We start from the raw sequence: 12,775 nt of genomic DNA, 5'->3' as shown, positions 1-12,775 counted from the left end.
AGGATGGACCAAAAACAACCCTGCTCTTCCACCCTGAGTTTCCTTGCGGAAAACCGGAAAAGCCCTCAGCTGTCAGTATGCAGAGTGCACCGTGGCAGTGATCTGAAATTTCCTATGAAAACATGATGGTTTTCCTTGTAGGAAATCAGAAACCCTAATGACTGCTTATTTACATTTGAAGTACCTAACTTGAGCCATTCACAATGGACGGCTTTTTGAAAGAGCAAAATATACCAGAAATTGTGTCTGTATCAAAAATGGTACTTTCATTATTTCTTTTTTAGAATCCACGTAGCCCCTTCCCCTTTGCTATGTATTTTCTGGTTTGGCATTATTGTGAGAGCTTATTAGTGAATGTTTGTGGAACATTGTGAAGATGAAAGGAATAGCTATTGGCATAGGTGATGAGTAGTAATGTTTTTAAGTATACTTTTCTATTTCAGAAATTAAATTCCAAGGATAAATCTTACCCAGCTCTTAGATTAATCAACTTTGCCACCTGCAGCACATTTTAATGGGCACATATTTCAGAATGTTACCTTTTGGACAAGGAAAGGGAACATGTACTGAGTGCTTACTGTGTACTGAGCTCTGAACCAGGTCTCTTCAGATTTGTTGTTTTTAATCCTCACAGCAACCCTGCAAGGCAGATAGAATTGTTCGCATTTTTCAAATGAGTACATTTAAATTGCACTGCAGAGAGTCTCAACTGGCTAAACCAAGGTCAAGGCTGGTGGTGGATTTCCAACCCAAGTCAGATCACCTCCAGATCTCATGCTTTTTCCATTATACCATGTAGAATTTTGAATAATGATCTTTCCTGTAACACCCATTTGTTGGATAGTATTTACTGACGAATAAATAGCAGATACACAGGCTAGTTGATTTTAATAGGATTAGATAATTTACATTCTCTAATACTGGGTTGCATTTCATAGTGATAGGAAAAGTCCTCAGACTTAGAATTGAAGAGAGGGCACGAATTTGGTTTTAGCCTTGGGTTCAAGTTGCAATCCTGGTTAAGTGACAGTGGACACTGCCTGAAGCCTCGTTTCTCCATCATGTGTGGAGTGACAGCACTTCTACATCCGTAAATGAGAGGAATGACAACACCCACTTCTCAAAGTTGTGTGAGAATTAAGTGAAGTGATGTATGTAAAGACACCTCTCACCATTTCTTCTTAGTGCTGGAAGGAGTTAATGATAATTACTTGCCTAAATATTTTCCTGTGTAACCCAAAGCACTTTTTAATCAGCATTATAACAGGATTTCCCTTTACTGAGTGTTTGTCATATTCCAGGCACTTTGTATGTATTTTTCCGTTACTACATTTATGACATCAGACAGTAATTTCTTATTTACTTATTTATTTACTTCCTTGCAGGCAGGAATTCTTTCTCCTTCGTATCCCTGACGTTCAGCATAATGGTTTCTGGCCCATCGAAGGAACTCATTAATGTTAGGGAATTTAGCTTGGCTTTTGTTCCTTCTTTTGAGAGCCAACTTCAGTTTGGGGGAGGGTCTGTTCCAATGAAGTACTATATTAACATCTTTAAATTGTGGCTCATAACTTGCCTTCAAATATATACCTGTAACTAAAGAAATTTTAGATTGCTCTAATTGACAATGGATGATTCTGAATATGTGTTAACATTTTACTTTTTAAAAAGGTAAATTTCTGGGATAAAAATAATATATTAAGAGTTGCAAAAGTTTACCAAACAAATTTTCTTTGTATCTGTGATTCAAAGGACAAGCTTACTCTACTCAAAGAAGTAATATTTTAGTTTCAAAATACAGGTATTATATCCATTTGATAATTATACATGATAATATACTTGTATCATATACTAAATATTCTTTGGGACATAGTAAATTAATTCTAAAAGAGCCTTATCTGAGAATTGTAGATTATGCAGCTTGAATTATAATACAAATGTGATTTTTGAAATTTTATTATGTCTTTTTTATAATTTAAAAGTTTTATTTTTGATTTTTAAAAATGCCAACTTGACTTTTGCCCATTAGTGAGTGTGACCTTTCAAAAGCGTATTTTGAAAAGGCAAAAGATTGTGAAGACAGAAATACTAACTTATTTATTCTCTTATAATCTAAAATTATGTTTTTATGTGGCAAATCATAAAAATACATACAGTAGGAGTTTTTTTAAAAATAGAACAATGGGCCGGGCACGGTGGCTCACGCCTGTGATTCTAGCACTTTGGGAGGCCGAGGCTGGGGGATCACAAGGTCAAGAGACTGAGACCATCCTAGCTAACATGGTGAAACCCTGTCTCTATGGCAAATACAAAAAAATGAGCTGGGCGTGGTGGCACGCGCCTACAGTGCCAGCTGCTTGGGAGGCTGACGCAGGAGAATCATTTGAACCCGGGAGGCAGCGGTTTCAGTGAGCAGAGATGACGCCACTGCACTCCAGCCTGGGGACAGAGTGAGACTCTGTCTCAAAACAAACAAACAAAAAAATAACAAACCTGCACATTGTGCACATATACCCTAGAACTTAAAGTATAATAATAATAATTAAAAAAATTTTTTTAAAAAGTAGAACAATGAAGAAAGTGAAGTTAAGGGAAACTAAGAGGATTTTAAAAAGATAAATTCAGAGGTAAAATTCATGTTTGAAAAAAAACCAGAAGTTTGCAGTGAGGTCCTATGCTCTTTACACACAGAAACCTATAGATTTGGCACCCATTTTCCCAATATTGAAAACAAAAGCAAACCCATCACACAGAGAACAGAGAATATTAGTGGTTCAATGTCATAAAAAGTGCTTGCCTCAGAGCAGACATAAGTATTCTGATACTTGTGATTTCTGGATTTTGTTTGTTTTTTCCATTTCTACTTTGCTTGCTTCTTGTTCATGATATTTTTAATCGATATGTATTAGAAGAATGTTCAAATGCAAGAAAGAGAGAGAGAGAAGCTTAAAAAGCATGGTATGGAATGCCGCTTGACAGTGTCATACATTCACAAGATGTCCTTGAAGATGGAGCACAGAACAGAGATCAGGGAAATTTTGGCAGCTGCAGTTGGGAAAATAAATGGCTGTTGTGTGATTGGGCAGATCCTGAAAGCAGACTCCTGCTCAAACCATGTAATTAAGAAAAGTGGGAGCTTTTGTCCAAGTGCAAAATGTTCATAATATCAGAGTTTGTCAGCAGGAGCTTTTAGAACGGATCAGTACTTTTCACTCCCTGATCCAGGGAATGGTTTTCTTATAAATCATCTTCTCTCCTTGCTGTCCTCATGAAGGTTGCTGCCAGGCGATAGGCAGACTTAAGATTGTAACCTTGCTAATTCACAGTGATTTAGGTGAAGGGGAGACTGAACCAGAGACGGTTTCTAGAAATGTGATTTTTATTCATTTGGGCTCCCATGTGTACTCTAATGTAGAAACAAACAGAGTGTGTCCAAGGAAAGATCCTACAGGATAGCTCTCGGGAGGAGATGGAATCATTTTTAATACTGTGGCTCCAAACTGGTTTGAAGCACTTGACATTTTCTTTCTTTTTTAAAAAACTACTTCCTTTCAGATTATAAAACTACTGTATTCTCATTGTAAAAACAAAACAGTTGACAAAGATGGAGAAAAGTGTGACAATCACCTATAATTCCGCCACTTACTGTTAGTGTTTTTTATTTTTCCCTCCTACTCTGTACTTGTTTATATAATTGAGATAATCAATCTTTTATTTCACTTCTTTTTCTACATTGATCATATACATTTTCTCACATTGTAAAAATGCATTATAAACATAACTGTAACAATTGCAGAATACTATATCAAAAAACTGCACAGTGAGTTATTTAGCCATCCCCCTTGTTAGACCCTTGGGCTGTTCCCGTTTTTCTCACTCCTCTTAATATACCTCATTGTGTATACTTTTGGTCTGCAGAATTTGGGATTCTTTTCTGAGTTTCAAAATGGACCAGCAGGTCCAAGAATATGAACATAAGAAGAGATGTGCCAATTTCTCCTTCCACCCCTACTTATGAGAAAGACTATTTCACTGCATCTTAGAACTTGACAGTTGCAAAGCTTAAATTTCTAGTTTCCATGTAAACATGTTGCCCACAAATAATTCGAAGGCATACTTTTCCTCACCCAGGCCTGAATTCTCACCATCATTGATTTGGTGGAGTCCAGTTTTACTCCTGCCCCGGCTACCTTCCAAGGGAATGTCTGGGGGCAATGGTATCCAACTGGCCCTCAGAGGAAGTTTGAGGGATAAAGTTCTCCTGTCAAGTCAAAAAGTTCTTTTTTTCTAACGTATATCTAAGAAAAAAAAGAAAGAAAGAAAAGAAAGAAAAGAAAGAAAGAAAGAAAGAAAGAAAGAAAGAAAGAAAGAAAGAAAGAAAGAAAGAAAGAAAGAAAGAAAGGAAGGAAGGAAGGAAAGAAGGAAGGAAAGAAGGAAAGAAGGAGAAAGAAAGAAAGGAAGGCAGGCAGGCAGGCAGGCAAGCAGTGAAGGGAGTAATTCACAATAAACTTTCAAGTGTGATAAAGTAATTTTCAGATTTAAAACTACTCTATCAGAATGACATTCAGGATATTTTCATGAATGAACATGTAGCTATATGTGGCTGTATGAATTGTCCTTGAGTATAATTTATCATGGCCTGTTATGTATTTAGATATGCATTGAGGTGCTAAGAACCCTTTTATTTCACTTTTTATCTTTATCTTCAGAATGACTTAATCTTTTGAATTGCACAATTAGAAGAGCCGTTGACATTATACAATTTCTCTTAAAAAGAACAAGACTTCTACACAGATTTTTCTAGAGACAAACTCCCTGTACTCCCTTTTACTCCTCCCCTCTTCCTCACCCTGGCTAAGTTAAGAAAACAAGTGTTAATTTTCAAAATAAAATATATTTCTATGTAGATTTCTGAAGAATTTAATCTGAGTGTGCATAAAACTTAATTTCAGAGATGTGACCTAATGCTTTAGATCATGGTACATATGTAGAATAGCACATTGCTGTTTACAGCTAAACCTCAAGAGTTTGCTACGACTGAGCCACTAGCCAGGCATTTTATAAATATACAATACTAATGTTTACATGAATTGTGCCATTGGCTATTGTTTATGCATTTAATTGGGAAGATAAGTCTGCCTTAATCAGTTTGTGGGCAGTTTTTCAAAAGATTCATTAATTATGAGAAAGACTGTTCTTTATGTGGAAGATGAAGATAACGTATTTCCCATCACAGCTGGTTCCCATCCCAACAGGTATCCAGAGATTATTATTAGGCATTTTAGTTATTTTGTCCACATTAAACCTTCAGAGTTCAGAGGGACTTAGGGAGCAGAATGGGAAGGAATTGTTTTCCAATCGATTTTTTTTTATTAGAGCTGATATTTTTGCAGGAAAGCTGAGCTTGCCCACAAAATTGTATTTTTATTAAAGTGCAAACATTTTTGTTTTTCAAATCTGACTTAAACAAAGAAAGCTTATTGAAAGTGTGATACTGTATTTATTTATTTACTGGCCATTTTGGAAAAGAGAACTGAATTGTGGGGCATGAAGGGAAGGTTCCCTCATCTTTATAATGTACTGAATGATCAAGCTGTCCCTCAGCTCTGGATAGTTTGCTATAAAAGTTGGTTAAAACCACATACCCAGGGGTCTTATCAGAACTGCATCAGGATGGACACACCAGGAAATCATCTTAGGCCCAAAATGAAGCTGTAACGAAACACTGTAAAATGTAAAGGAGGCCAGTATTTATTAAGGAGGGGAAATGTGTGTGATGTGTCTGGGGAAGGAGATTAAAACTTGGATTTCTATGAATTTGAGAATGATGCCTATGAGAAATTAAATTTTGATTATGCTTTTCATATCCATGCTGGCCCTGCTATTTTAAGTATTAATGCCTCTTGTTCTCTCCAGTGGCTGCTGATTTTTTAAAAGCCCTGACTACCACCACTGAGAATACTTTTGGCATGCCTGGTGTTCATCTCCAGAGCAGAAGATGCTATTTGAAAGAAGGGATGCCTCACGCTTACCTCATTGTTACAAATATAACTTCCTTTTAGATTATAAAGCGCTATATTCTCATTGTAGAAACAAAACAAAGAGTTGACAAATAAACAAGTCATTTGTTTAGGACGTAGGCATTTATACCAGGAATAGGACTGTCAGTTCAGTATCAAAACAGGTAGGATTAGTCTGAGTATATATGATTTATATGCTTTTGCTGAAGAGGGGATGTCATTTGAAGAAACTCTGAAGGGGACTGCTTAAAAGAAAGGGATATACAAGTGATTTTAATGAATTATTTGTTTGCCTGCCCTCCTCCCAGCTTGAACTCTCTACAGGTAGGGACCAAATTATTTTTGTTTTCCCACCTTCTAGAAGAATGTCTTGGCTTACAATAGCATTCAATAAACTTGTGTTGAATTGAATACACTTCTTTTAAGGATATGCTGAGAATTTATTACCACATAACTTCCCAGAGTAAATAGGTCTTTCAGGTTATTTGTGCATCTGCCCAAAGGTATTATTAAGCTGTCAGCATGTGTTTCTTGGATGGAATTAAATATTTTTTTCCAGAGTTTTCTAGTTACCTTCTGGTAGAATCTACAGAAGCATGGTATGAATGGTTTTGGGGAATATGAGTGCAGTCTTTAACCACAGTCCCCTAGTCCAGTGGTCTTTGTGAGCCATCACCTGTAATTTGGTTGGAAGGGTGGTATTTCCAAGTTCCCTTTTCCTAGAGTTATCAGATCGTCAGTCTCAGCCTCTCCTCTTGGGTCCCATTAATAACATATGTCTCCTTCACAGTTGAATCATAACCAGGAAAGTGTTGCGTTTCCAAAAAAATATTAACCTGAAGGGACTTGAGCAAATTAAAGCCTCTTGAAAAGAAGGAAGGGAGAGAATAGATTTTATGAGCTGATCTAAGACACTTTAAAGAAATATGAAATTGGGGGGTTGTAAGGAATTTTACAAAAAAAAAAAATGTCTGTCTTCAGGAACACAGAGCCTGCTGTGTAATTTTCTAACTTTGGGAATTTGTTTTTCAGGCTTGGAAAGGCGGGTGAGACGCAATAGTCTGGGCTCCTGCATCCACCAGAGTCTAACATACTGCATGTCAGAATTTTACGAGGGTTAAGTGGGAAATGCCTACAAAGAGAATTAGGACTTTTATTTTTGTTCTCATTAATAATTTAAATCTATTTCTTTAATGGTTCAATTCAGTGACTGCCCTTGGTAAACATTATTCTTCATGCACCTGGGAGAGCTTGTTCTATTACATAAGGGTTAGCTTTATATGTATATTTTCAAAAATCCTTCCAGCATGGTAAAAGAAAACACCTTTACATACTCATTAAGGGAGAAGGGAAGGGAGAAGGGAAGGGAAGGGAAGGGAAGGGAAGGGAAAAAATTTTAAGGGAGCTTTAAATACATTTTTAGTACATCCATACACTTTTCGATTTTAGAATAGTCTTGCCTAATATACGTTAAAGATTTTCCTGGTCACAGGACATGCTGCTGTCTGTCCTCTGACATGTGGACCCTTCATCGATAAATATTTGTTTGATTAGTAAATTAATGAATTCTGAGAGCAAGAAATCATATGAAAAGAGTGATTTGGGGAGGAAGGAAATGTTTTACTTTTGATTAATTGCTGATCAGCTTTTCTTGTCTAACTCCCAACCTAGTTTCTTAGGTATTGGTTTTTATCTTTCTCCTTGTTCTCTTCTAATAATATTAGCATCAGTCACCACTAGCATCTGTGGAGGGATTACCATGCCAGGAATAGTGCTGAGTGTTCCATGTACATTATCTCACTGAGTCCTTTTTATACCGGTAAGAGCAAAGGCTGCCCTGAACCACCAGGTTCTATTCTTTTCCTTTTGACTCATTAAATAGGGCTGAGACGAAGGTGTGGAGGGGCCGAGTGAAGATGATAGACACTATATGCTGCCAACATACTTAATTAACAGCTCTCAGCCACCTTGGTGTGAGGTAGGTAATGGGTAGAGGTTAAGTCAGTGGAAGGGCTGGGGTAAGGCTGTATTCTAAACTTTTCTACCAAGAAGTGAAGGAGTGCTAGTCTACACAGAGGTGCTCCAAAAATGCTGCAGGCTTGAATGGGAAGGAGCAGTTTGGGAACATTCAATCTGGAGATAATAGATTGGCTTTAGTGAACGTAAAATGCTGTATGCATGAACATTTTTCTGAGCACGTAGGGCCAAGGCATTCAATAGGTTTTCTGAGGATATAGGGCCAAGGTATTCAATAGTAGACCCATGCCAGCCAAAGGTTTAACCCTCCTGCTTGAATGAGTGCTTTTTTTTTTTTTTTTTTTTTTGAGGTGGAGTCTCACTCTGTTGCACAGGTTGGCGTGCAGTGGCATGGTCTCGGCTCACTGCAACCACCGCCTTCCAGGTTCAAGTGGTTCTCCCCCTTCAGCCTCCCAAGTAGCTGGGATTACAGGCACAGGCACCCACCATGCCTGGCTAATTTTTGTATTTTTAGTAGAGATGGGGTTTCGCCATGTTGGCCAGGTTGGTCTCAAACTCCTGATCTCAGGTGATCTGCCCACCTCGGCCTCCCAAAGTGCTGAGAGTACAGGCATGAGCCACCACTCCCGGCTAATCAGTGCTTCTTAAAGTCTGCATTTGACATAGAGATGGAAAGTAAAATGGTAGTTGCCAGGAACTGGAGAAACTAGGGGAATGGGGAGGTATTCTTTAATAGGTATATACTTTCAGATTTACAAGGTGACAAGAATTCTGGTGATGGCTGCAAAGCAATATGAATGTACTTAATACCACTGAACTGTACACTTTAAAACAATTTAGGTGGCAAATTTTGTTATGTGTGTTTTACCACAATTTTAAAAATTGAAAAAATATCTGCATTTGAAATAATATTTAAGCGTATGCCTGGCATATAATAGGTGCTCAATAGGTGACTGGTTGCTTATCTGTCCTGTTCTCTTTTGTTATCTGTAAAATGGGGATGATATTACTACTTTATTGGCTTTTACTTCACAGGGTTGTTTGAGGGATCCAGTAAGCTAATGGACATGTAAGGACTTTCATTCATTCTATAGTCCTTTATCTAGGACCTACCAATTGTTAGGCTTTGTTCTACATTCAGGAGATGCTGTAATAAACAAAACAGGTGTGATCTCTGTGCTGTGGACCTCAGAGTTCAGGTCATGAATTTTTATGAACTGTGAAGTGCTATACTCAGAAAAGTATGGAGGTAGACATGTGTCCACAGTCTGTTCAAGTGCATTTTTTTTTCTTGAGACAGAGTCACTCTGTCTCCCAGGTTAGAGTGCAGTGGCACAATCTCAGCTCATTGCAGCCTCGATCTCTCAGATTCAAGCCATCCTCCCACCTCAGCCTCCCAAGTAGCTGGGACTACAGGCAAGCTGACCACCATGCCCAGCTACATTTATTTTTTGCATTTTGTAGAGACAAGGTCTCACTATGTTGTCCAGGCTGGTCTCAAACCCCTGGATTCAAGTGATCCTCCCACCACAGCCTCCCTGTTCAAATCCCTCCCTGGGATTATAAGCATGAGCCACCACGCCCTCCCTGTTCAAGTGCATTTCTATAATATGTCCACCCATTAGTCCTTGCCCAAGAGGACAAGTAAATCCTCATCCAAATGAACATGCCCATATTGTCACAAGAATACACAAGAGAGGTAATCTGTAGACCTGGGCTCCAATCCCATCTCTGACTCTTAACTAGCAGTGTGACCTTGGGCAAGTCATTTCCCTCTTCTGGTCCTCAGTTTCCTCCAGTTTAAAATGACAGGGTTGGGCTTCATGGTCCCTAATGTTCTCTCGTATCTGTTGCACATCCACAATGTGAACTCAAGAAGGGCCCACTCTTTGTCTTTGTTATCTCTGTATCCCCAGAGTCCAGCACAGATCTCGGCTCCATCTCTGTGTATCTAACATACCCAGATATAGCCATAGTGGAAATAAACCCTTTTTAAATGTGCGTATGACCTGACATATCCAGGAAGTAGTGTTACAGTTAACTTGGGTAGACAAAAGGAGCCTGAATTGTGTTGAGAGAGGTGGAAGAGAGGGGTGGTTTTTTATTTTCCAGGAGCAGGAGGCTGGCTGAGCCTCCACTCCTTACCTCCCCTCTGCAGAGATAAACGACCCTGGTGATGATCCAGCAGCTGCACATCTGAAGCCTTCCCTCTTGCTTTTGTTGTATATTTTGCAGAAAAGAGTGGTGGGAGGGGTGAGGTTAATGCGTTGAGTGTGAGTAATTAGTCATTCAAACCATCGACATTTACAATGACAGGATTTGAGTGCCTACGTTATTGTGCACCGCTCTAATAGTTTATCCCTGAAATTTTCTGCCTGTATAATGTTTCTTAAAATATATCACAGAAACATAAAAGATTTAATGTAGTGCTTTGTACAACCATTAGAGTTTGAAGTCAACTGAACCTCCTCAATGCTCTATCCTGGATGCTGACTGTAATTCTGTTCTTAATTGCTATTCAAATGAGGAAAGGAGGGCAAGTCAGGGGCTTGGAACCTGGTCAGCTGCAAAGTTGGCTGTGAGACCCACACAGAATGTTTCATTAAAGTACATATGCACACTTGAGTAACTGATATATTTATTTGCAATGAAAATTGTGCTGTTAGAATATCAAAGGCGTTAGCCTGAGGAATCAAGTGTTCTGATTTTCCCAGCCAGCCTCTGTACTTACTAGAGGATGTGCTTTCCAACAACACACATTTTTTTCTACCCCTAGTCTGTCCCTCTGTTTCCCAAGTAGAGAGTACAGGTGTCCTCTCTTTGAGATCTGTCGCATAACCTTAAAATGCTGTAGTTTCATATTCGTGCATTTAATATCTTTACATCTTGGCAACTTCTCTTATTTTCCAGGTAATGTTTTAAAATCCTCTTGGTTCATTCACATATCAGATTTGATTCTGAAGTGTTACATTTCTGATTTTTTTTTCAGCCTGTGTTGCATCCTAAGATGCATCATTAAGACCCATGAGGGGTCTTATTATAGGATGTATATTAACACATTTAAAAATGTTTCTCAGTTTTCAGACTGTACATTTTTATTGAGAAAACTCTCTTTGTATGTGTCCATTTGTGTGTTTTCATCTGTTCCTTCTGGACACACAAAAGAATAACTGTGTAGCGTAGATGCAGAGCAAAGAGAGCTCCATCTACATTGGATGAGAATGACTGGCCTAATTTTTAGATGTGGTCAGCTGAAGTAGCTCAGTAGTGAACATTGTATCTCATGACTCCTTTTAGAAGCTAGTGGGGACCAGTTGGGCTGTCTAATCTACAGATGGAACTCACCTCCAGGAGTCAACATAAATTAGGAAATCCGCATAGAATGTAAGGAGAGCCACAAAGCTGATGGGGGGACTGAAATTATTTTGCTGCAGCCTTGTTACTTCATAGGCCTTCCTGGAACAGGTGGACCTGTGAGATGTTCACGTGGACAAGCGCTGGCTTTCACCACGTGTCTGAAAATGAAAATGAAAGATGAACCTGACTGTCAGGTGACCTTTAAGGGTTTTGGTCCCACAGAATCTCAGCATGAAATTCTTCCACATACTCCATCATTAGCACTAAATAAGCTGCCTTGGTGTGGGATATTTTCTAGATGTTTGTCAGGCAGCTGAAAGAAGCGTAACCTGAAAAAGGTAGAGAACAGAGAAGGGTTTCTAAAGATTGTAGGGCTCGCGGGGGGGGGGGGGGGTTGTCATTAAATCAAACATAGAGGTCGGGCCTCCTGAATGTATAAATTCTGCTTTTCATGTTCATTATCAAGTTGGCAGTGCTTCTTATGTTTGTTGCCTGGACACCTGACTCAGTGAAGCAGTGAGACAACACAGCAAATGGAGGCACTGCAAAGACTCAGAAGGCCCCACAGCTTGGCAGAACTGAAACCTGCCTCCTAGCCAGGAGTTGTGAGGATGCTCTATAATGCCATCTCCTTTAGCATGCCTCCTTCCCTGGGGCCCATCTCCCTGATTATTTTCCTGGACCCTTGCCTCGAAGGCAAAGCGGCTGAGTAGGCTTTGCTGGGTACAACTTCTATCAGTCCTGAGGGGAGCTTGATTTAAGATTCTTCTCAGAAGCTTTTGCTTTCTCCTTGCTGTCTGGACCAGCCTTCTAGAATCCTAAAGTTGACCTGAAGCCAAGAAGAAAATTCTGGTGATGGGAGAAGTGGAGCCACTTAAATTACTTACATGATGGTAAAGAATCTTAGATGCTCCCCATCTTTCTCAGTCTGCTTTATTTCCTTGGCTCCTCTTGAGGCTTTCATGTTTTCCTTTTTGTTTCGTTTATCATTTGTGACCTTCAGAAGATGAAAGAATTAGAGTAACACTCACCTACGTGGGGCATGATGAGGAATAATCGTTATGATGCCTCTGGGCCCTTTGTATTTTAGACATTTAATGTACATTATCTCTCATCCTGAAGATAACCCTGCATGGCAAGCATTTTATTCCAGTTTTGCCGAAGAGGAAACTGCGGCTCAGAGTATTGAAGTAACCTGCCTCAGATCACACGGCTAATAAGTGGTAAAACTAAGTTTTTTTTTTTTCTTTTTTCAGATGGAGTTTCACTCCTGTTGCCCAGGCTGGAGTGCAGTGACTCAGTCTTGGCTCACTGCACCCTCTACCGCCCAGGTTCAAGTGATTCTCCTGCCTCAGCCTCCTGAGTAGCTGGGATTACAGGCATGCGCCACCACACACACACCTGGCTAATTTTGTATTTTC

The 12,775-nt window shown here is 39.2% G+C and overlaps 1 protein-coding gene across 24 annotated transcripts in view; it reads left to right on the top strand.

Moving 5' to 3' along the window:
• Positions 1-12,775, top strand: part of ELAVL4 (ELAV like RNA binding protein 4) — a 152,798-nt gene that overhangs the window by 81,694 nt on the left and 58,329 nt on the right. For 4 of the 24 annotated variants that reach the window (XM_077991708.1, XM_028844334.2, XM_077991693.1 and 1 more), the window contains exon 2: positions 12,161-12,247. The exons of the other annotated variants lie outside the window; for them this stretch is intronic. In XM_077991708.1, the coding sequence (XP_077847834.1) occupies positions 12,242-12,247 (6 nt within the window). In that variant the 5' untranslated portion in view covers positions 12,161-12,241. The remainder of the gene's footprint in view (positions 1-12,160; positions 12,248-12,775) is intronic. 24 annotated transcript variants of the gene reach the window in all.

This window comes from Macaca mulatta, chromosome 1 (assembly GCF_049350105.2).
Source record: "Macaca mulatta isolate MMU2019108-1 chromosome 1, T2T-MMU8v2.0, whole genome shotgun sequence".
NCBI lineage: Eukaryota > Metazoa > Chordata > Mammalia > Primates > Cercopithecidae > Macaca > Macaca mulatta.
This window is presented reverse-complemented; position numbering and strand designations above follow the sequence as displayed.